At 41.9% G+C, this 23169-nt stretch overlaps 1 protein-coding gene across 3 annotated transcripts in view; it reads right to left on the reverse strand.

The window, feature by feature from the left end:
- FBLN1 (fibulin 1) overlaps positions 1 to 22839 on the reverse strand; it is an 80465-nt gene extending 57626 nt beyond the window's left edge. For 2 of the 3 annotated variants that reach the window (XM_026868516.1, XM_026868519.1), the window contains exons 1-3: positions 8403 to 8449; positions 8101 to 8200; positions 401 to 536 (exon numbers count right to left, since the gene is read on the reverse strand). In XM_026868516.1, the coding sequence (XP_026724317.1) occupies positions 401 to 536; positions 8101 to 8192 (228 nt within the window). In that variant the 5' untranslated portion in view covers positions 8193 to 8200; positions 8403 to 8449. Of the gene's footprint in view, positions 1 to 400; positions 537 to 8100; positions 8201 to 8402; positions 8450 to 22810 lie in introns of those variants that run through there. The other variant, XM_026868517.1, reaches the window with a different exon arrangement.
- Between the last annotated feature and the right edge of the window lie 330 nt (positions 22840 to 23169).

Here is a 23169-nt window from a genome sequence, read left to right on the forward strand (position 1 = left end):
AAGTAAAACCCACTGACCCCAGGCCATGAAGCTCTAATCAAAGATAAAGTCTGAAACATGTCTGAGTTTCTCCTCCGTCCCTTCCTACAGCGTTGATGTAAAAGTTTTATGCAAAACTAGTTTCCTAGCCTATTACCTGTTAAAGAGTTTCCACTCTTTTACATTCTACCTTCTATTTCTGCTAAAATATAATCAGGCAGCCTGCTTCACTCCATGGAGAACTGTTTCTCTCACAGAAGCAGAAAGTGGACAGCATTAACAGAGACATGAGGTGCAGATGGGAAAAAAATGGTTAAGTGCATCAAACTGAGTGTGGTGACCTTCGGGGTCAATACTTAAAACCAATCGAGACAGACAACTCCATTTTTTTAAAGACAAACGGGAGCAGCTGATGTCTCACCTTGAAGTATTCAGCTTCACAGGTGGAGTTTTCACCCAGATGTGAGTCGCACTCCTCGCGCACGTTGGCAAACTCAATCCCATCTGAGCAGTACTGCTTCTCCAGCTGGCTGTGGCAGCACTGGACCTGAGTCATGCTGACAAAAGGATGGGAGCAAGGGGAGAAGAAGGTCATATATAGGTCAAGAACAGATAATACAAGTTTTGACAATTAGCGCTTGTACTAGTCCCGTGGAAAGAGGTTCCTGTGGGCACACATTTTTGTTACAAATTAAAAATATTCTCTACGGAGCAGGCAGAATGTCGAGGTGATATTAATACACTTTGACTGCCTGCCTGCCTTGCAGTCTGTCCTAACAATTTCTTTAGAGAAATGGGTAACTTCAGCCACGTTTGCCACTGGGCTTGAGCTCTCCAGGATTTGCATTCTTGCACGTTCTGGGAGACTGGGTGGTTGAAGAGAGGATGGCGAGAAGGAAATCGGTGCTCCAACTGACAGAAGGGAGAAACCAGGCCCTGGGCATTGTGAGAGTCTGCAGTGCCATGGCCAGCCCACCCTCGGGCCCGCCGCCCCTTGCTCACACACACAGGTACAGCTACAGGTTGAAGGAAGCTCGGAGTGTTGCTCTGTGGGACAACTGGAGCTATGGGGAGAAGTGACGATACCAAGGGAAGTTCCTTCAGAGTGAGGAACGGAGTCTATCGCAAGCAAGAGGTAAAGAAAGACAAGAGAGAGAAAAGTATTAGAGAATGGGAAGACGCAGAGACAGGATTAAAATCTGCAAGACACTCAGCTTTGTTAGTTCCACCGCTCGTAAAATTCTTCTATTTTATCTCAGTTTCAGTGAATGAATTGAAAACTCCTTCCCATGGAAAAAAAATTAAAAAATCCATGTGATGAGGCTTTGAACTGCTCCACTCCTGTTCCTACCGCCCCCTGAATGCCAAGCCTGCTGAAGGAGGTATCTCCCCTCCCTCCGCTCTGTTTTTATGTGTAACTCTGCTTTTTTTGGGTAGCATTGGGGGTGGAGCTTGCAAGTTAAAGCTCTTCCACCGCTACCTCCTGGAACAGACACTGGGAAACAGATAAAAAAGTTGAAGAGTAACAAGCCAGGTTACACACACAAGGATATAAACATAGCCCTGTGTTTTGTGGGAACCCAATCTCACTATGTTACCTGTGTTGCTAGGGGGAAACTATCCCAAAGGCAACCCAAGCTGATAAATTCTATTTATAGCACAACAGGGGCACCTAAAAGGCATGCCCTGGGATGTTAGAGCTCTATAGGAAATGCAGAAAAATACCCCAAAAATGCACTTTTATACTTATCAGCATAGGAAATCTTACACATCTTACAGACCAACACAGTGAACACATTCTTTTTTGCTGTTAATATACTTTTTTTTCTTCAACTCTAGTTATTGAGATGATGAGTAAAATCTTTTCGAGGATTGCACAGAAATACATAAAATCATGTATAGATATTCAGCAAAGCAATACCCTTTACTCTTAAAAATCCTTTATTTACACTGTTGGAAATTTTGGAAGTATGGGGAAGATGGGGGGGTTAGTCACACCACTGAACTACAGGCTTCTCCTACAGTCATCTGAGATTCCTGAGCATCACCTGGGGAAGAGCTTCCCTCCTCTCCATGACCAAGGGATGAGCTTTCAGCTCCTGGGTGCTGTGAGGAACTCCCTCAGGCCATCCAGTCCAGCCCACTAAAGGCAGGGGACATGTGGGTCCTGGGCTCAGATTCTGCATCTCTGTGCGTATCGGTGGGGTGAGGTTTTCAAGGTACGTTCCTGAAGATTCCTGATTCTTACTTATTGGGTTTTGTAACGGTCTGACTGTGCAGTTCTCACTCGCACAAAACCAGCTCTGAGACTTCAATGCATAGGAACAAAAATCAGGGTAAGTTCATGAACAAATTATTCAAAAATAGACTCTAAAGTCATAGCAAGAAGTTAAGCCCAGGACAGTAACTTTATTTGGCAAAATAGATGAAGTTTTTGATATTTGATTTAGTTCCATTTGGAAGAATATATAGCGCTTTTTTTGTTGCTGAAATTCCCTCTGAAGCCGAATTTCCATTCCCTGACCAGCTCTGGGGTGGTCTGACTGTCAGGACTCTGGAAGCCTGTAAAGCTTGAACCTCAAGCCCAAGAGTGTGGGAGCTGAGACTTTCCAGCTCCTTTAGCCCTCTCCAAGTCCTGGCGAGGAGCTAGATATGTTAGCCACAGACAAACAAACAAACACACACCAGCAGTCTTTCAGTAGATCTGTTTGATGGGGGGGGGGGGGGTGTTCAGCTACAAGTCGTCTCTTTGAAATCTCTGACAAATTGGCTATTTCAACCAAAACAAAAAAGTGTCTTAACAAAGTTTCCCACAGCTCTATTCATAAGTCATGTGGCCCACCCCAACTGTAATAAGGAATTAAACATCAATCGAGTACTAGATTAAAATACCATTTGTTCATTCTCTGAACAATAACAATAAAATCACACTTCATTGCCCAAATCCTACAGTGAAGTTGCACTGGTAGCAAATATTGCTTGAGACTGCAAACACTTCTGTGGCTGTAACGGAGGTAGAAAACCTTGAAAGATGGCAGAGAAAAACTCTAGAAAAAACCTGCACAGTGCTGGTCTTCCACCTGCAACTTCACCTGCCCAGCTGGCCATCCTCTTCCCTTTGCACACCAGCCCACGTGCTGATGGTCACTAGAGTGTGCCACTGCAAGCAATTCAGGCTCCAGGACTTGAGATGAAGAGTATCAGTCCCTATCTTTGCTAAGTTATCTGTGTCTCACTGGCTTGGACTCTAATATAACCCTGTCTTGGACTCTAACATAACCCTGCCTTAGACTCTAATATAACACACACCCGCTTTCTACTTCACAGTAAAGGAGCCATCTCTATGGGCGATCTAGATTTGTCTCTTCGTGTCAAACCTTTCAACTCTTCCTGTGTATCATTCCTATTAACTTCATGTCTAGAGACAGCTTACAATATGGGTCTATAAACAGAGAGAAAGTAGAGGAGCACTTTCCTGTGTTTTGGGTTTTTTTTTTAATTACTCCTAACAACTAAAAAAGCCAAAGGCTGCTTCTTCCTTAGCTGCCATATTCTGATTTTCAATTAAAAAGAGTGCTGCCGAACTTTATTGCAATAAGGAAGTATTTAAAGTATGGCCGGAACCTTAAAACACTAAATACAGAATCCCTAGGAGCATGAGGCCTCAGAACTGACATGCACTCAGGATATTTCAGGTCAAATCACGCGTCTCTGAACGATGAGTTTTTTATTCGTGGCTTCACCAGTGAACAGGAATCACTCAGACATTTAAAAAAACCTTTGTTCTTTGTTGCAGATGCTGATCTAAAATCAATTTCTTCACTAGGTAATTTGATTAGGAATCAAGTTAAGAAATCATATTCAGAATTTATATTCTTTTACTTCCTGTTACAATTTAACCAACGTTACTGATTTTCAAGGAATAAATTTCCAGCTGAAAATCTACATGCCCATTTACCTCCACAACCCTTTCACATTTATTATTCTCCTTTCCAGAGAATGCTCTCCTAAACCAGCACAGATTTTGCAATCAACCTATTTTTTCCTTTAATTTCTTTCCATAAAAGCATTAAAATTTAACTTTGCTCTGAAAACAATGTCTTTGTTGTCAGCCTAATTTCATTACCCTCTGCCTCTCCCTGTCTACTTATTAGCCTGTCTTCAAACTATGTCAGTGCTATTCATGTGCACAGTGGAAGGTCTTGGACAAAAAAATATTAAAAGTGAATGATTCCAATCCAGAATTATTTTGCAAAACCAAGCTGGGTCTTTCGCCCTTAAGTCCTTTCAGTTTGTAGTTTAACATGCAACAGAAATGAACTTAGGAAGAGTAACAGCAAGGGCCAGATCTGAAAAATTATGACAAATGAAAATAATAAAAGAGTGCCTCAACAATGAAAATATATATATTTGATCATGTGTTATCAATTAGCAAGACTCAAGCAAAAATAATTGACTCAACAAACCTCAAAATGAATCAGCTGCAAACCATAAACAACTTTGTAGACTACATAATAAAAGTTTTGTTGAAGGTCAAGGGTAAAATTATAATGATACTATACGTTATGTAGAGAAACAATGCTGGTGACTTTGTGGCAGAGGAGGACTGAGTTTGACATTATTCACAAAGTGAAGCAAGCAGGTTCTCCTAGATGGGTGGCAATAACACCCTGAGAGCATAGCAGACTCTTCTTCTATCCCTCTGACTGTGAAGCCAAAAATCTTAGTGACCGTGAGGCACACTTGGCTGGCTACAGAGAAGAGATAATCCCTGATAAAGACAAACTTCTCCAAAAATAGCTTTAAGCAACTTTTTCAGACATAAAACTGCCACAACGTTGATGTCCAAAATCTCAGGCTCTTCCAGCCTGACAGTGGCATAAATCGATAAACATCTAATCGGCAGTGAAGCCCCTGGTGCCCATCACTCCAAACACTCTATCACCTCCTTGTGTTCCCACCTGAGTCTGGAGCCCAGTGCTGCCACTGTCTCTGCCTGGGAACACAGACCACCTTTTTGTCCTGTTTACCCACAGTACCTTAGCAGAGCAGCTCCCTCTTTTAAGCATTCTTGCAATATTAATAATAAATAATGTTATTCCCAATGTAACTCCAAAAAGACTTTACACAGTGCTAAAGGCATGGAATTCTCATATGGAAACATGCTGTTTCTGGCCCAGGAATTCACTTCACTTGCTAAGGGCTCTGGGCAGGGGAAACTCTTCATTTTGAAAGGAAGATTTATTGTGCAGGTTGAGTTCCAAAAATAAAGGGCAGCTGTTTCCAGCTGCTGTGAGTTTAACCACATCACAAGAAAATGGATGAATGGGCAAAAAGCTGCTGCTATGACAGCCAAAAGATATTATTCATTAAAACACTACACTCATATTTACTGAGTCATGAAGACACAGAGAAAAATACTGTCGTTGTCCAGAATGATAATACAACGAGGTGTACTCGTGTGTGGGACCAGCAACCACAGTAAGAGGTTGTAGAAGTGACTGGACATTGAGACTGGAGTCTTGTTGCAACTTAAAGGTAACTAGGAGTAGCCAGATAGATCTAAGGAATTCATGTGCACTTCAGACAGGCAGCTGGCTCCCCGGCAGTGTAGGATGAGAAAGGGAGCACATCTCCAGTTCCAACTGTCCCATATTCAGCAAGCAATGCTCACACAGGTGGCAAGTCCCTCAAGAACCACAGAGGCTTTGGGGGAAGGATCCTAAACAAAATCCAGAACTGTCAGCTTGTTTCTAGGAGGCACGGCAGGTATGAGAATGTCAGTGCTTGTGTGGAAACCCTCCTTGGTTACTATGAATGTGCTTTCAATGGTTGGGGAAAGGTCAAGGGGACAAGTCGATGAGGCAGCTTGTTCCTCACACGAACAAAAGAAAAGCAAAAGAAACTCTAGCAGTGGGCTTGCCTTGGGGGAAGGACTGAATCCGAGATGCCGTTACGTTACTACTATTCTAAGCAGAGGATTCCAAACCAGCACGTAAACGCATGTAAACCCTGTTGGGGAAAGTCCTCCCATCCAATCTGTTCTGTGTTGCTCGGTCTTTGCAACGGAACTAGACAAAACCATTCTTACTCAGTAACTTCATCAGATCTGCTCACTTCACAAGGTATTTTTCCCTCGCACTCACCTACTAACCTTGCAAACCCAAGCTGAAACACGCAGGGGAAACAGCTCCAGCTGGCAGGAGGTAACAGGGGGTTGCACCCCCAAGAGGCCCCGGGTTTTTTTAAAGCACTCCAAGTCAGATGATCAACACTGTCCAACGCTGTGCTGCACTAGACAGTCAAAAGACCCCAACTGGGGTTTAAACAATCACATAATAATGTAGCTCCCACTGCATTTCGGTGTCTAAATAGGAAGCAAGTTCTTTTGAAAATCTGTAACCAAAAAGGCATCCTGTGCCATATTCTCACCTGCCTAGACCTCAGCAAGCACAAAGCCTGGTTTTGCTCTGAGCAGTAGGAACAGATGTACAAAATCAGTGTCATCACCCTCATGTGCCTGCAAAGGGAATTATGCTCCCTCACTGTTTGTTCTGGCTCCAGTTACACCAGCAATCAGGAGTAGAATTTGGCCCTTTTGTGTCAGAAATGGCATCATAAGGGGATTGTGTGTTTCTGCAAGTTCTCATGCCTCTCACAAAATATATATGCCTTTACTCATTTCTGATTTACCATCACTGATTTACATCTGGTTAACATCACTATTTTCTTGATTACGTATCAGTTAGGCACAAAAGCTAGATGAAGTATTAGTAAGATTTTTCACTTCCTACAAAGTCCTAAAGACTGTCTAAAATGGCAATCTTTAAAAGAATACATTACATTTACAGCAGAATCGCAATTCACATTAATCAAACCATCATTAAATCATCAAGATTCTCGCTCCTAGATTGTTCAATAAACTTGGTTTCCTGTTTTTCCTGCCTCTGTTTTGTCTGTAACTCTTCTGACTCCTCAAGTATTTCCTAAATTGGGATATGAGTCCTATCTGTCAATTCTTCTGCGTAAGAGACTGCTTTCAATGCCAATATAAATGCAAAACTCAGAAAACATGGACAGACTTGCCTGCAAGACACATTTTTTCCATAATAAAGATGAATCCAACACTTCTACAATTACCACGGTTAAATCACTTTGCAATCCATTTGAAAAGATAGAGGGGAGCAGTGTAACGTGTTTTAAATACAAAGTCCTCTGTGAAACTGCCCCTCAAACTACCAGTCACTGTTAACTCCGCAAATTAAATGCAACAAGCGCGCTTAACAGCAAAAATAATGCAAACTACCATTGACATAAAAAATACGAATGCCCCAACCACGTGAGAGATTCAGTATAACCAAAATATTACTGTGCAAGTCATTTTAACATTTAACTTCATGATTTCATTTGCTAGGTTATGTAATAGAAATCTGTATCCTATTAAATGTCAGTAGAATTAAGAAATCTATTTATTAACTACAGGTTACTATATTCTATGGTCAAATACATTTGACAGAAGTTGGACACTGTGTAGCTAGGAATCTCTTTGACTTAAGCTTTAAGTTCCTCCACACAGCAATTCAGCTGTGGGACAATTATTTGTGTGGCACCCCACAGGAGAAACAGTTTTAAAAGGCTGTTGTACACACATACATAGGCACATATTCAATCCATAGATGATTCACGTACAGGATCTCTTATGTTTCCTGATAAACTTTTGCCCAAGGATTTGGACCATTTCTGGGCTAGATTCACAATCTGTATAAACCGAAGAAGCTTTGCTGACATTCGTGGAGCCACACTGAGATGTACTGACTGTAGGGCAGAGTCCCAGCCCAGTGAGTAGAGCGCAGGGGAAGAACTTCTGACTAAGAGACAGTACATGTCAAACAGATTAGAGCTGGGTGACTCCATGCTAGACCAACAGTCAAAAACTTGAAGGATTTAATGGAAGAAAAGTAGGTGCTCAGAAGGTACTCTCCAAGGCTAGACACGGATTTCAAAGTCTCGGATTTAAGAGCTGGGCGCTTCATCCTCTAAATCAGCTTTCATACCTGTCATTCCCATAGTTTTACAATAAAATATGAACTGCAGTTTAATATATAATACATAACGATATACCTGCATTCTCTGGACTCGGATATTAATGGCAGAGAGGTACACATTCTGTTTTTGTTTGCCCATTCAATACCCTTGTCACAGCATTCTTCCATTGAAAGATCTGCAGAAACGAGGAAAGAAAGAAAAACATGACAACGTATTTGATACAACCTTAGTAAAGGGTATTCCGTCTGCCAGTTAAAAAAGAAAAACAACCCAAAAACCCAAAAGAGAGTCAGTTCATTCTCCCCTCCCTAACCTACTCGCAGAATAGTGCCCCCACCCAGAAGGCAGCCACAGCCAAACAAACCATCCGTTAGCACCTTGCAATAAGCCCAAGAGCTGGAGGTATTTTCTCCTCGGTGAAGCAGTTTCCCTTAACCTTCCACATAAAGACACAGCCTAAGGACTGATACTCCAGCAGCAAACAGTTCAGAGTCCTGCACAATAAAAGACTCTGTCGGGTTTTACCCCTTTATTATCAAAAGCAACCTTTTAAAATCCTGAAGAATACGGGATAAATCAAATAAGTCTCTGATGTGAAAGACAAAACTTAATTTGCAGAACTATTTTTTTCCCTGAGGCTACTATCCAATTAATCTGTTTTGCTCAGAAGTATGTCTGTAAATGCAAAAGTATTGCCCAGAGAGACAGAAATGTATATGGTATTTTGATCGCTTAACATATGAAAGAAAAATTAATATAGATACCAACTTACACCAGCCCTGAAACTAAGGGGAAAAGCATACTGAAGATAATTATTTGTGCAGTCTCTAATTTGATTTAATTTTTGCAACAGTCTCTAATTTAATAAAACCAAATACTGTTAATGAATTGACAAGCGCTACAGGTTTGCTTCATATCCCCAGTGCAAAAGTTCACTGCACAGCAGGTGTATCAGAACTTGGAATAAAACATGAGTCACATTTTCCTATTAATTATCTCGTAGTCCAGATACTGAACAGCTCCTTGTATGACAAATATGCAATCTGTGTCAAAACCCCATCTGATTATCACGAGGGACAGCTTTCTAATGCTTTCTCTTTGTTTCCCAAGTTTTTTTGACCGATGGCCCTGCCAGGCTGCACCCCTGAATGCTGAGGGAGCTGGCTGGTGTCCCTGCCAGGCTACTCATGGTTATCTTTGAGAGGTTACGGTGAATGAGAGAAGAACAGAAGAGAACAAATTCTTCCCTGTCTTCAAGAAGGACAAGAGAGAAGATCTGGGAAGCTACGGGCTGGTCTGGGACAGCGATGGAGGAAATCCTCCTGGAAACAATGTCCCAACACATGAAGGACAGGAAGGTGATCGGGAGACGTCAGCTTGGATTTATGAAGGGAATATCATGCTTAACTAACTTCACAGCCTTCTACAACAAGGTGGCTGGCTCGGTGGATGCGGGGAGAACAGTGGATGTGGTTTACCTTGAGATCAGTAAGGCTTTAACACCATCTCCCTGTTCTGCTGATCGAGGATGCCCATTAAACTCAGACACCAGAGTGAGAAGAGTAGGCTCATTTTACTGCTGACAATTAAAGGATATAACTAAGTACTACAGAAAATAAGCAGTAAGAAAAAAAAAAACAAACCAAAACAAAACGCAACAGAATAGTAGTTACTTATTACTACATACAGTTAGGCAAGGCAATGCACCTAATCATTACTAAATGATGGGGAGAACAGTGATGAAGAAAGATCCCTTACCAGTTGCATCCGTTACCATCATCTAGATCTGCAAATGCTGGGCAGCCCCAGATGCAGTGAGGATTTGAAGAACCTGTCCCTGCACGTGGGAAATCCTACGAGGTTCATCCACCCATAAGTGAGGCTTCCAGAGTCGCAGCAAGAGGGTCCAGCCTTCTATACCCCAAAATCAGCAAGTCATAATGACTGGCACCTTTGTTTTGAGCAGAAACATCTTGTTTTCATCCTCTGGTTGGATTCCACCCAAAGCCAGGGCTCAGGGGGGAGAACCAAGGTGTTTCTAACAAGATCAAACAACTGGAGATCTCAGCCTTGAAGAAGGCTAAACAAGAGCAGCTGGATACATTCTCACAGCATTTCAGCCTCACTACTGATTACATTTTGTCTAAGCTACACCTTTCACTAGTGAGCACACATATTAATGATCAGATACTAACAATTAACAGCAATGGTAATACAGATTTTACTAATTAACAGATACTAATAATAGATAGCATTCAGTTGTGAGGTTCATTTAGAGGTCAACTCGCACAGTACCGTCGCAGACAAGCTGACCATGTACAGGTTGGGTAAGTGGACAGTGAGGTGGACGCTGGGAAGGAGTTGCACCCTCAACACGTTCACAGATGATACAAATCTGGGAGGAGTGGCTGAGGCAGCAGATGCTTGTGCTGCCATCCAGAGGGACCTCAACAAGCTGGAGAAACAGGCTGATGGGAACATCACAAAGTTCAGCAACGAGAAGTGCAAAGTTCTGCATGTAGTATGGAATAAACCCTACACACCAGCACACACTGAGGGTTTATCAGCTAGAAAGCAGCTCTGCAAAGAAGGACCTGAGTGTCCTGGTGGACACCAAGCTAATCACCACCCAGCAACACACTTTGGCAGCAAAGAAGGCCAACACCATCTTGGGCTGCACTAGAGAGAGCACTAGGGGAGGGAGGTGATCCTTCTCCTCTGCTCAGCGCGGATGAAGCCACATCTGGAGTGCTGGTCCAGTCCTGGGCTCCTCCATTCAAGAAAGGTATGGACTTGTTGTAGTGAGTCTAGTGCAGGGCCACCAAGATGATTTATGCACTGGAATGTCTTTCATGTGAGGAAAGACTGAGGGAGCTGGAGAAAAGAAGGCTTGGGTTGGATCTGACTGATGTTTATAAATACCTGACAGGAGGGGATGAAGAAGAGGGAGCCAGACTCCTCTCAGTAGTGTCCACTGACAGGACAAGAGGCAAGTGACACAAATTATACCGCATGAAGTTCCATCTAAACATAAGAAAAAACTTCTTTACTGTCAGTGTTCAAACATTGGATGATCTCAAGAGGTCCCTTCCAACCTAAATGATTCTGTGACTGATTACTTAATGAAAAATAAATAAGACTCATCTGTAGGTAGCTGTGCTGCACAGAGGAAGACAAATCTCATTTCCTTCTTTTTGATGGAGAAGCTGAAGTACAAAAGGATGAAATTACTTGCCCAAATTACACAGCAAGTTGGTGGCAGAACAGGGAGTACACACCAGATCATTCCTAGACCATCTCTCTCCACTGGATCACAAAATACCTCCCATGATTATCTTATTCTTAGTTTTGCTCCACGCACACCTAAAAGGAGCAGCATTACATTCAAGACTATCCATCTTCCTGCAGAGTCTCGTAAGGACAAGCATCTGTGTCCTTTGGCTCTTCCTATACCAGTTACAAAGCCATCGTTCCCCAGGTGCTCCTGACGTGTGGGGCTTACAGCCTCCTTCCATCTGCCCATGTATCCACCTCCTAACCTGTTGCAGTTATCAAAATAAGCCTAAATATTATTTAACATGTTCAAAAAAACACTTTGATGTGCATCAGAGAGAGTTTACATGAGTACCTCGACCGGCAGATCTTCATTTTTTCCAAAAGTAAAAGCAGCTGAAAGCAAGTAGAGAAGATAATGCCCTCCAGTAACTCGGGTTTTTGCAGGGAACAACCTATATTCTCAACTAATTACTATAATCCAACATCTTAAAGCAAAGGAAAAGTTAAATGGGATTTTAGGATGCATCTGTCATCTTAAGGTAGCTGCTCTTAAGACAGTTATCAATTCTACAGTGCAAAGTTCTGAAGTACTGAGCATAATTCTGGCTATCCCTCTTTAGGAAAGATTACATCAAAATGGAAAATGTGGAAAGAAAGGCCGGGAGGATGGTCAAGGGAATCAAAACCCTATTATATGAGGAGAAACTGGAAGAAATAGACCATTTAAAGCCTCAATAAGTAAAGCCTGCGAGAGGATGTGGTTCCTGTCAACAAATATTACAGCAGTAAACAATAATCAGAATTATGGGATCAAGTAAACCAAACTTTTTTTTTTTTAATAAGAAAATCATTATATTTATAAATGGAATTATATTAAATGTCAGTTTATAACAGAGCTCTGTACTCTGTGACCCAGGTCACCCTTCTAGTCTTACATACCCAAAACAATGGTCAAAATTCTGTCATTCTGAAGTCAAGGCAATATTCTCTTGAATTCCTCAGTGTGTCCAGAACTCATGCCAGTGTCTGAAAGCTAACTGTAGTTTATAATGCTACAGAGGAAATCAGTCTTGTAAATAAATATCTGCCTGTGGCAAAAGACATGAATTTGTGTCTGATCTCTTCTCTGGGAACAGGGACCCTGTCTGACAGCATATTGCTAACAAACATTGTATGCATCAAATTTCATACAATGTGTTACAAATAACCGTACTTTTAGGGCTGTTGTCTGCAATCAATCTTAACTGTGTTGAAAAACGATACACATTTAACTGAAGCGCAGAGCTGGCTGCAGGTTTTTGCAGGGCTTTGTACAAACGGGTCTTCAGCCAAGTTCCTCCTCAGGAGGACAATCTCTGGCTCGGGACACCAGTTCTTCCCTCCCAGCTCTGGCAACACACCTCTACTCCAACCAAGTAACTCAAGAATTCAAAGCAGGCCAAGCTAAGCAAGCTCGTCTGCAGGAGCGCATCCAGACAGAGAAGGATTTCAGATAGCTTTTTGAGGGAGAACTGTGGTCCAGGCTCATTGTTTTGGTGACATCACAATTCATATCCTCCAAAGATTCCTGCCAAAAATCTCTTGAGAATAAAGGGAAGTGAAAAACAAGCAGTAAAAAAAGGACTCCACCCTCAAGGCCATTCTTCTACAACATAACAATAAACCAGTGAAAAACATTTTCTCTAGCTTGGCTTTGCAGTTTGCTTTTAGAAACGGTCATTCGTAGACAAATCTCTTTCGAAATCTCAGAAAGTGAGTGTCTCACACTTTGGGTGTCAACTCCGGATTGCACTAGAATCGATTTTGACTGTTTTGGCATCCAGAGTTGTTAATGAGTATTTAGAAACAGGACAGTCTTATCGTCTTCTAACTGTATTTTTCCAGTGCTGTGGGTTCAGCTGTAGGTATGCATATTCCTATGGCTCCCAGTCGGAAAATCTTCAGGCAAGTAGTTCATACTGAAGCTGGTCATGCCTCCCTACACCCTCTTCTGGGGACTAACATCATAGGGGGGCCATGGTCTCTCTTCAGTTTCTCGTAACTATAAGTTTGGGTGTCTGAAAGGAAGGGGTAGTGGGAAGCAGATGGGAGAAACGACTCTGATTATAACATCTTGAAGAATCTCACTTACTATGCAGAAAGTGATGGTTCTTTTTCCTCTGACTGTGACCACGTGCAGCTGATGGGCTCGTGGCACCCCTCAGAGCTGGAGTGCCAGAGATGATCCAACAAGAATTCCAGTACTGCTCTTCTGTACCTGGTGCCCCTTCAGCTGTTTAGCCAAGTGCATAATGTTTCATGCAAATCAGCCAGAGAAATCTCATGACAAAACACTTCTGGGAAAGGCTGACAATATTGTCTGTGTTCAAGTGAAATGTGCCCTTTTATTTGGAGGTCGAAACCCTACAGGGAAGTTGTAACATATAGGAATACAGAGACTGGTCCGTTTTGTAAGTTTGAAGCAACTGTTCAGCTTTTTGGTATCATGAGACAGAAAAATATGAAGATAAACCAGAGATTTGTTAGGATGGTAGCATGTTTCCTTCCTTCTCACTCAGAGATAGTAACTGTGCATGCTAATTGACTAATTGAGAAAAATCCAAGTCTATTTTGGACAAAATCAATGGCAGCTTTTATCACTACTTTGTCCCTGTTAAAAAAAAAAAAAAACACAACAAAAAAAACCCCAAAAACCATGTGCAGCAGGGCATCCAAAAGAACCTTGACTCATGTTAGGATGGTAACAGTGACAATGCCTGTCCTGATGTTAAGGTGGCACATGTAGTATTCTGAGAGAGACTTCAGGAGGAAGAGGACAGGAGAAACACAGCTGGAACTCAGATCTCTAATTCTACAAAAGCCGTCACGAAGTAGACCTATCAGATAAGAAGTGATTAAAGGTCACACAAATTCAAACATTTTGTGCACATGATGCTTTCATGTGCGAGCTCTGAACTATGCTTACACAGACAAAATGTGCACGAGCATATGGTTGCTTTAAAAAAAGGTAGTTTCCTAATCTTGACAGGATTTCCATACGGCGTGGGAGTTCAAAGCAAGAAATGTGGTTAAAATCTGTATAACCTTAGACTTCTGTGATGTAATTAATTGCTTATTCAGCTGTTACAGCGAATATTTTGTGCAAAACTTAAGAATGTTACCCAAAAGCATGATTCCTGGAACAAGAAACCCTGAGTTCCTCTGGGAATTGTGCAAAAAAATAAGCAGAAGTAAAAAGGACTGGGATAATTTTCATGGCAGTAGCATTCCAGCTAGATCAAAAAGGGACAGATTTTTTTTTGAAGGAACAATCTACAAGAACAGCTACTCTGTACAGGTGCTGATGGTGGAAAAGCTGGTGTACAAACCCGGGATTAGATAGCTGTTCATTACTCAGTGCTGATCTACAGTAGAGTTATAAACCTCATGATAATATCAACCCAAAGCCACCTGAGCCTGGGACTAGTAAAGCTTTCCAGTTCCTCAGTGCAAGAAGTGACATGACCATCATATTCATTGACTTCCCAGCCCCCATAACCATAGCTGGGTATGGATTTGGAAGTCAGTCCGGGTCAGGGGATCAAAGTCACACCTCCTCATGAAGATTTTTCAATCTTTTAAGCACATTAATGGATTAAGTTTGTGCAATGCGGTGCAGGCCTTGCCCTTCACTCAATTTACTCCGCAAGAGCCTCAGCACTAAGGAATGTGAGAAAACAGAACATGATTATCACTTCTCAGCATATGCAGATACAGGCAGCAGATGGACTCTGTGAAAGCTCAGTGCTAGTCCAACACGTTTCAGTAACAGTATGTCATCCCGAATTTTTGGAACTCATGATTACAACAGACAGGCATTGGTTTAGGTTTCCAGTAAGAAAAAAAACTTTCAACTTTCATCGCGCACTTATCTGACGAAACCTTTCTCGTCCTGTCAAGAAAACTCTCTCACTAGTGATGCTCATCCATCGAACTGTCAGCTGAAAAAAAACCAAAAAAACAACCAAGTCTACACACAGTATTTGAACTTCAGAAGGCCAGATTGGCCATCTGTATTATGTAGAGTCACGTTCTTTGTCTTCCAACCTCTCTTTACAGCTGCAGTCTCCTGACACCGAAGCAGAGCAATTGCGTGGCCCTTTGGCCAAGGCTCCGCTGCGGTACAGGTTCAGGGCAGACAAAGCGTGCTTGGCCCTCTCTGCCACGCTATACCATCTGTTCCCACGACACCTGGCTGATATTAGGCAGACGAGTCAACTGCCTTTGTAGCAGGGATGGCAGTCAAACGCTCGCAGCTGGGATCTGTAGTCTTGATTTTTTGGCTGTCCTTACAATAAGCTGTGGAAATGCTGTTTCTGGCAATGCAAATACACTCTGGCTGGCCACTCGAGGCATCAAATAGACCCAGAGACTGGATTAGACAAGAGTGAACCAGCTGACTTCAAAGCTCCAACTGGTAATAGACTAACATGATAAGTACAGCCTTGTTGCATCTTGATACCGTGTGTAAGCCTAGGGATTAGGCACACAGAGTAGAGGAAAGGGTGAAGGAGACCTGAAGCTATGACAGACATAGAACAGAAAACAGGCCCTGAAGCAAATGCTTGGAATTGGGAGTAATGGAGCGATGCAGGAAAGCATTACCATTCTCCATATGAGGTGATGTGTTTACCGGATCTCTTCAGACCGGAGTTGGGATGAAGATGTCCTTCCTCCATTTTATATGCAGAGAAAGAAGTAAACACTGAATGGGACCTTTTGCTGCAGAGACGTTCTTATTTACCTCAAGACCGTACATCAAACACGCCAATATACTGACGGGGTAAGATGGACAGAGCTGAGCTGTGCCATTAGTCACCTTGGGACAGTAAACTATTCTCAGTCCTTCCACTAGGCTGTTCTTACAGGTTCCCTCACAGAATTTACCCGCTTGAACCTCGTAACAAATGCCTGAAACTTGGAGCCAGGACGCCCTCTCTTGCGATAGCCCCAGCGGCACAAGCCAGGCGGCCATCTCCAGCACATCTGTTGCAGCCTGCAAGGTTGTGTTCATCACCAACTGTCCCTCCCCAGCACTGCTCTAGAGTAGTCTGGCCTCAAAGAGGGTCTGTGACGACAGCACTTCCCTCCTTCAAGTGTGGAGGTCACACCGGGTCTTTACAGACCGACAGAAAGTCACTCACGGTCCGTGTGCTGCTAAAAAATACAACATCCTCTCTGAACGGGCTTAAAGGGTTGGAACCTTCACATTCAGACGGATTCTCAGCTGTGTGTGATTATTTCAGGATAGCTGAAGTCACTGAAGAAACCCAGTTAGGACACTAACTAAAGCAGCAGCACCCTAAAGGAAATGCTTGGTATGTTAGTGTGTTTTGTGGTTGGTTTTAAAACAGCCAACATTTTACTGGAAATCTTCTTCGGTCTGGAGAACACTCATTTATGGGGAATGTGGCTCTGGTAGCACCAGCAGTGGCCATCACGCAATTAGGGGGATTTTTCAGATATGGCGAAACCTCATTTTATGAGGTGTCTGTTTGCAGTTTATAAAAGCAGCTCTTAAAATCCTTCATGGCAATTGCTGGTGATGAGGTAGCTGCTATGTTTGGCGATAAGAACAGGCCTAAGGGAGGCAACGCTATGTTGCAACATGCCTTATTTTCTCTGGTGGGGAAAGTGAGTGCCTTAATATGGGGTTTTTTTTTAATTTAGTCTCAGGTCTAATAAAAATAGCTTTCAAAAAAAGTAGGCAACGGGCTACTCAAAAATTAGAAAAGACGACTCCAACTATTGCAAGACCGTAAGGCATCCCGTATACATATCAAAATACCACAAAAGATAGGGATGAAGGAGCCCCCAGAAGTAATCTTGTCCTACCCACTGCTGTCAGGCAGAACTGATAAAATTTGGTCAGTTCCAGGCAGATTTCTATTTCATTCAAAACAGTATCAAGTGAAGCTGACTGCACAACCTCTCTAGGCAATGTGCTTTTGTGTTTCAATGTCCCTGATGACAGAGAATTTTTAATAATATATTACCTCACTGCCCACTCCAAACAGCCATTTAAACCCATTTCTTTTGTTACTACCTCTTACACATTTCAACAACAATCTGAAGTCTGCTGCTTCATGCAGATGGCTTTTCTGTGAACAAATTAACTTGAATTTTTTCATCTTTTCGGATAGGGTGTTTTTTTGTTTTCTGTGAGGAGGATGGAGTTCAAAAGATACTAAGACAAGAAGACTGGAGGCTGTTCTGAAGATTTCTAGAAGACATGAAGATATTGAGAGAAACTTAATACTGGAGTCTACCAAGTCAGCATCATGTAAACACCTTAGTATAAGTAATGACTGTCCTAGACCTTACATCCTCATAAAAATATGAAAAAGAGGGTGCGTTCACAGCTCTGATGGACACAGGCAGCCTAAAGAACCCAGTCTTACCAAGATGACATGGGTGGACCTACAAAAAAGACTCATCATCATCATCATCAGCAGCATCATCAGAACAGCAACTTCTCTTTCTGAGAAGCACATGCTAAATTTTGTCCTTCGCTCCTCCCTGTATGGAAAAATCGTGCAAATAATGAAATTATTTCACAGGGTGTTGATAGCCCGAAGTGCCACTTTTTCCTTCTCATTTAAGAACAAATATTTATCTTCTCTTGGTTTCTCATTTCAGATCTTAAAAAGTTGTGTCATTAGGAAGTTTTATATAAGGTGTTACAATTAATCTGTTGTTAGTCCTGTTCATTTGCATAAAGGCCATGATCCAAAATGTACTGCAGTCAATGACAGTCTTCAGACAGATCTTAAAGAGCTTTGGATGGAGTCCAAGGACGTGTATATATTCAAATTAAAGCAACTGAAATAGGAAGGATATGAGAATGTGACAGAGCAGCACATCTCAGTATCAAACATACATATGCTCAAGTGTTCCTATATTTGCGGATGTAAAATGGTTGCAGGAGAAACATTTTCACACCAGGATTTCTCTATTTTCATCTGACCAGAAAATTAGCAAGAATAACTATGTTTCTATATACTGCTTAAGGGAAACGTGTCTGCTCTGTAGGCATATTTATTGCTGACTATAAAATAAAAAAAGATGGACAATGATGAAAGACTGATATTCTACTATTGCCATAAAGAATAGTCTGGAAACATTTTGTAGAGGGGACAAAATTTATAGCACAACAGGACAAGGTTCAAGTATGGAAGGAACCACAAACTACAGAGCAGGGAGAAAATAAAGATTCATTTTTTGATATAGAATTATATAGCATTGATTTAGGGAAGATTTCCTTTTGGAGAAACTGTTACTAATACTTCCCCTTACATGAGATTTTCCTCATTTTTGAAATTACTATATACAGAAGTGCAAATTGATACCTCACTCTTCCAGTTTTTCTTCCAAAATATTGATAATTAGAAGGACTCGGTACTTAAAATTCGGTCCGTCGTAAGAGCTGGAAGATTGTAATATTTCAAAGAGATGTACTGCTGGTAGCATCTGTATAGTATATCCTTCCAGCGCTTAGTAAATGCTAGGAAACACCCTAAAAAGCTGGAATATGCCAGACAAAGTATTTCTATATCCATACACTTACTTTGGCATTGATAAATTTACTAAGTTTAAAGTCTCGATCCAGATTTTAACTAGACTCAGAAGTGAACCTTATAGCAGGGAACATCTCCCCTCCTTGTGCCGTATCGGTCATTTGTGGGTGCTAGCATAACCCAGAACATAACGGACTTCCTCTACTTGTGTAGTAAGTACCCAAAACTTCATCAGAGAAGTCATTCAGCTTTTATGAACGAAAATTTTCAGTTCCTTTGATTCACTGAAAAGGATTTGAACGGGAATTCATGCGAATCTAGAGATTCAGTTTCTCCTGAAGATCCAACAGCACAGAATTGAAATCTAAAGGGCAATTTCTCAAAACTTTTTATGTCTAAAGTAGGTTATACTAAGTACAAAGCAAAGTACTCATGAGCGCCGAGAAAAAAGAAGTGTTACTTGTTTAAAAAAGTGAAGGCAAGAAGCTTCATTAACTGCATTAGCCAAAGAGGTGCCAGCATATTCAGGAAAGCATTAGCACTGGAGATCCCTCTTTAGAGCTGTTGCATCCTGTCGATCAGAGAAAACTTCCAACACAACTTTTACTGGACCCTCCTAGTGTCTTGCCGGAGATGATTTCAGCAGGACAAGAACCCTCACCAAGTCTGCTAAGAGGCAGGTACTGTCACGTTTTCCCCTGCCACACACACTCTCCCTGTGACTGGAAATGACCTGGTACATCAGCTTCCGTAGGTACTACTTTGACTGCTCCTTCTCCGCTTACTTGACATTACTCTGAGCCTTTCTAAACTAATTTTTACTCACAAAATATTATGGCCGGTAATTCTTTACATTCTTCTAGAGCTCTTCACTGATCTGTACTGGCCCTTTGCCTCCTTCACGTTCTGCCTTTTTGCTTCTTGTGCCCCTTTCCTCTGTTCTCCCTCTTGCTCCTGATGACTTCTTCACAGACTTTGTTGTGGACGATTTTTCTACTTTCTCACCCTGCAGTCTTCTGCCTCCATGTCTACATCTTACCTTGGAGCAATATTATCTGCTCTCCCAGTGACGATTTAACTATTAAAATCTCAACACCTGGCCTACTTTTTTCCATTGAATCTACACGTGCTTGACATTTCCTGAGTGCTTTACAAAACCTTTTGCCTATTCTGGCTAAAATGACCTGCTTATTTTGTTCTTTCTCAACTTTACTAATTTTCCTTACTCCCCATCACGTCAACCATCACTTTTTGCTACCTTTTTCACAAAAGCTTTTGTTCATTTATCTCTTTCATACTAAACCACTCTATGCTACCATTAAAATTCTTGCCCATGCCCTGATGTTTTATTTGGATTTCAGCCCTCTCTTTCTTGACCTTCTCTATCCCACCCCCTTTTAGTCTCCACAGGTATTTTGCTACATCTAGTAAACCCATGTTCTCTGTTTACTGGACTGATTTTGCCACCTACTTCTTTAGATCTATCCATAACTCACAAAACCAAACTTAAATTCCTTCATGGTCCCAGGTAACTCTATTTCTGTCAAGTCCCAGAAAGCTAAGACCCATCTTCCATTTCAGAAAATTTTAATAAAATTATTGTAGAACAAGTTGCTCTTAACTATTTATTAAAAACGCATGTGAAGTTGATATGGGCAGAAGAGGCTGAAGTGCAACGATAGGTAAATAACTTTTGAAAATCCATTGACCTGCTAATAGATAATGCCCGAAATCTGACAGAATAGTATAAATACACTGCAGTAACTTGATAAGCTAGTTTATGGATTTTCATCTTGGATTTCACTAACATGTCTGCTTTCAATTACACCGATGAAAAACAAGAGTTTAACATCTTGCCCTTCCCCTGATTGCAATAAAACGTCACGTTTGAAAACGGACTATTAAAACAAAACTCAAGACTAATTTAGAGATAGCACTCATATTTTAGAATTGTGGTTTTTGGTAGTATGAGATTTTGGGGGGAGATTTTATCTATGATAGCAAGCAAGAAAGCATAGAATTAGTCTTTTCTTAGTCCTACCTCCACCCATATACTTCTTATAAATTGACTGCTATAAAAGCACATGTAAAAATCATAATCTTAAAATAAAACTCATTCCACAAAGTCAGTGGAACATTTTTTTTTTTATTACAAACTCTAAGCTCACCCTGAATAGACGTGCTTCCAGATGTTTAGTGAGTTAAACTGTCTGTGCCTGTAGCACCAAGACATGCCAAAGACGCAGCCTGAGGATGAAACTATTCATACACTGGCTGGGGATAACGATGGGAGCAATTCACCTTCTCCAGTAGAAGGTAGTTTATAGCTTAGGGAAAAAAAAATCTTTTAAAAAATGCAATATTTACAATGAAACAAAGTTGCATTACAAAATTTAGCATGTTTTTAAGACCCTTACTCTTGCAAAGAGTGAGGGCGTATCTATATTCATACGCACTGGGCAGTTCCCCTGAAGGCAGACCCTTATGATTTTTTAGAATAAGGACTTTAATTAATTGATAGTGATGGTTTGATGATTCACTAGTAAGGAAAAGCAATTAAGAAAACTGATGGTAACAAGCTTAGGGGGAAGCTTTATTTCACAGATACATTGTCCTAGTTACTTGGCACTTGTATCACTTTGGAGCTGGTCTTTGCCCCAAGGCCCCTTATCCCAGTCACAGAGAGGAACCCAGGCTCAGCCCTAAGAGCCTGCACTTAAACAACAGCATCTCACTAGCTAATTACTCCATTTGCCTGCAAAACACAGATGGCCACGTGAAATAATGCAGGGCAAAACCAAAATCTTTCTTAAAGAAATTATAATTCCTAGTACTTTTAAATTATTAAATACAACTACTAGTAATTATTTCATCTGAGCGAAGCCTACTCCTCCAAAAGGTAGTGTCCTAAGCAAGGATCCTCATCTGTTTTCATACATTCACATCTAATTTTCTCCAGTATACTGTTTTCAAAGCTCTAAGGATTTAGAAATGCTCAGTGGGAGTATGGATTTTTATTTGAGAATAAAACCCCAATATACCTTTTACTGCCAAATTTGGCTATACTTTGTGTTAAAAAACACAACTTTGAAAACCTGAGCTACTATATCTAATTACCCACCATTTTTCTAAATAGTCTAGTGATTAAGGTTAAAAGTACAGAGATTACAAAATTAAATTCTTTGGTGTTTTACAGTAATGTTTGAATGCTTAAAATGACTATGTCCATTCACTGGGATACATCAAAGCCACAATCTTGCTGATGCACGCTGATGTAGGAGTTATTTGGGGATTGTGGCACTAAAACGTTGCTTTTCCAAGCTTCTGTATTCTGTCCCTCCTCTTGAAAAGGAGTGGCTAACATCTCTCTATCAAAACCCAAACATTTTGAAGGGTATCTGTGACAAGTGCTCTGCTATACGGAAATCTAAGAGCCAAAACACTCTAACAAATAACAAAATTTACTTCACCGGCTTTTGACTGCCATTGTTAGGCCTAAACCTGAGACTGTATGTTTCTAAGCCTGGCTTATAGCATCATCAGGCCTGGAGTGTGAACAGCCCCCTTGGGGTTACTCTAATAGAAAAAGCCACTTACCTGTTAGGGATGGTAAATTCACTATCACCATATGAAAAGGAGTTTCTCTGTCCTATCTTAGCAGTTATATTTGCATCAGATCGCTACACTGAATTAAACCGAGTGAATATCCTCTTTTTTAGACGGTATTAAGAAAAGATTGTGGAAAGGGAGTCACGGCCCGGGTCCAGCTCCACGAGCAACCACACCACATCATTCATAAACGTTTGCCATCTCCTGCATCCCTTGCTTCGCTATCCCTCCCGCCCCACTGAGATTTCATGCAACTATTGATCCTGTTTCCCCTTTTCTAGGGGTGTAAGTTGGTCTCCAGCGGATCAGAGCCAATCCCCCCCCCGGTTTTGGGACCCCCTCACCTTTGCCGACTGTCACTGAACCTGCCACCTTTTGCTGCTGGAGGGGACACACACAAACACACCCCCCCCGGGCGCCCACCGCCCCGCCAGCTCCTCACTCCCGGGACACGGGGCTGTAAAGACCCCGCAGACACCCCCCCCGCCCCGGGGTTGGGTTGGGGGGTGCCCGGGCCGAGGACGGACCGACCCTCCACCCTCCCACCCCCCACGCCCGTCCCGGCGCAGCCCCGGGTGCCCCCCCGGAGCAGAACTAACCCGCTCGGGTGGCGGCAGCCCCGGGGGGGTGTACGGGGACGGGGGGGTACCGGGAGCCGGTGCACGCCACGCCTTTCCCCTCACTAGAACGTGGCAGATCGTAA

This window comes from Athene cunicularia (genome assembly GCF_003259725.1).
Source record: "Athene cunicularia isolate RWA chromosome 1 unlocalized genomic scaffold, athCun1 chr1_part2, whole genome shotgun sequence".
Lineage (NCBI taxonomy): Eukaryota > Metazoa > Chordata > Aves > Strigiformes > Strigidae > Athene > Athene cunicularia.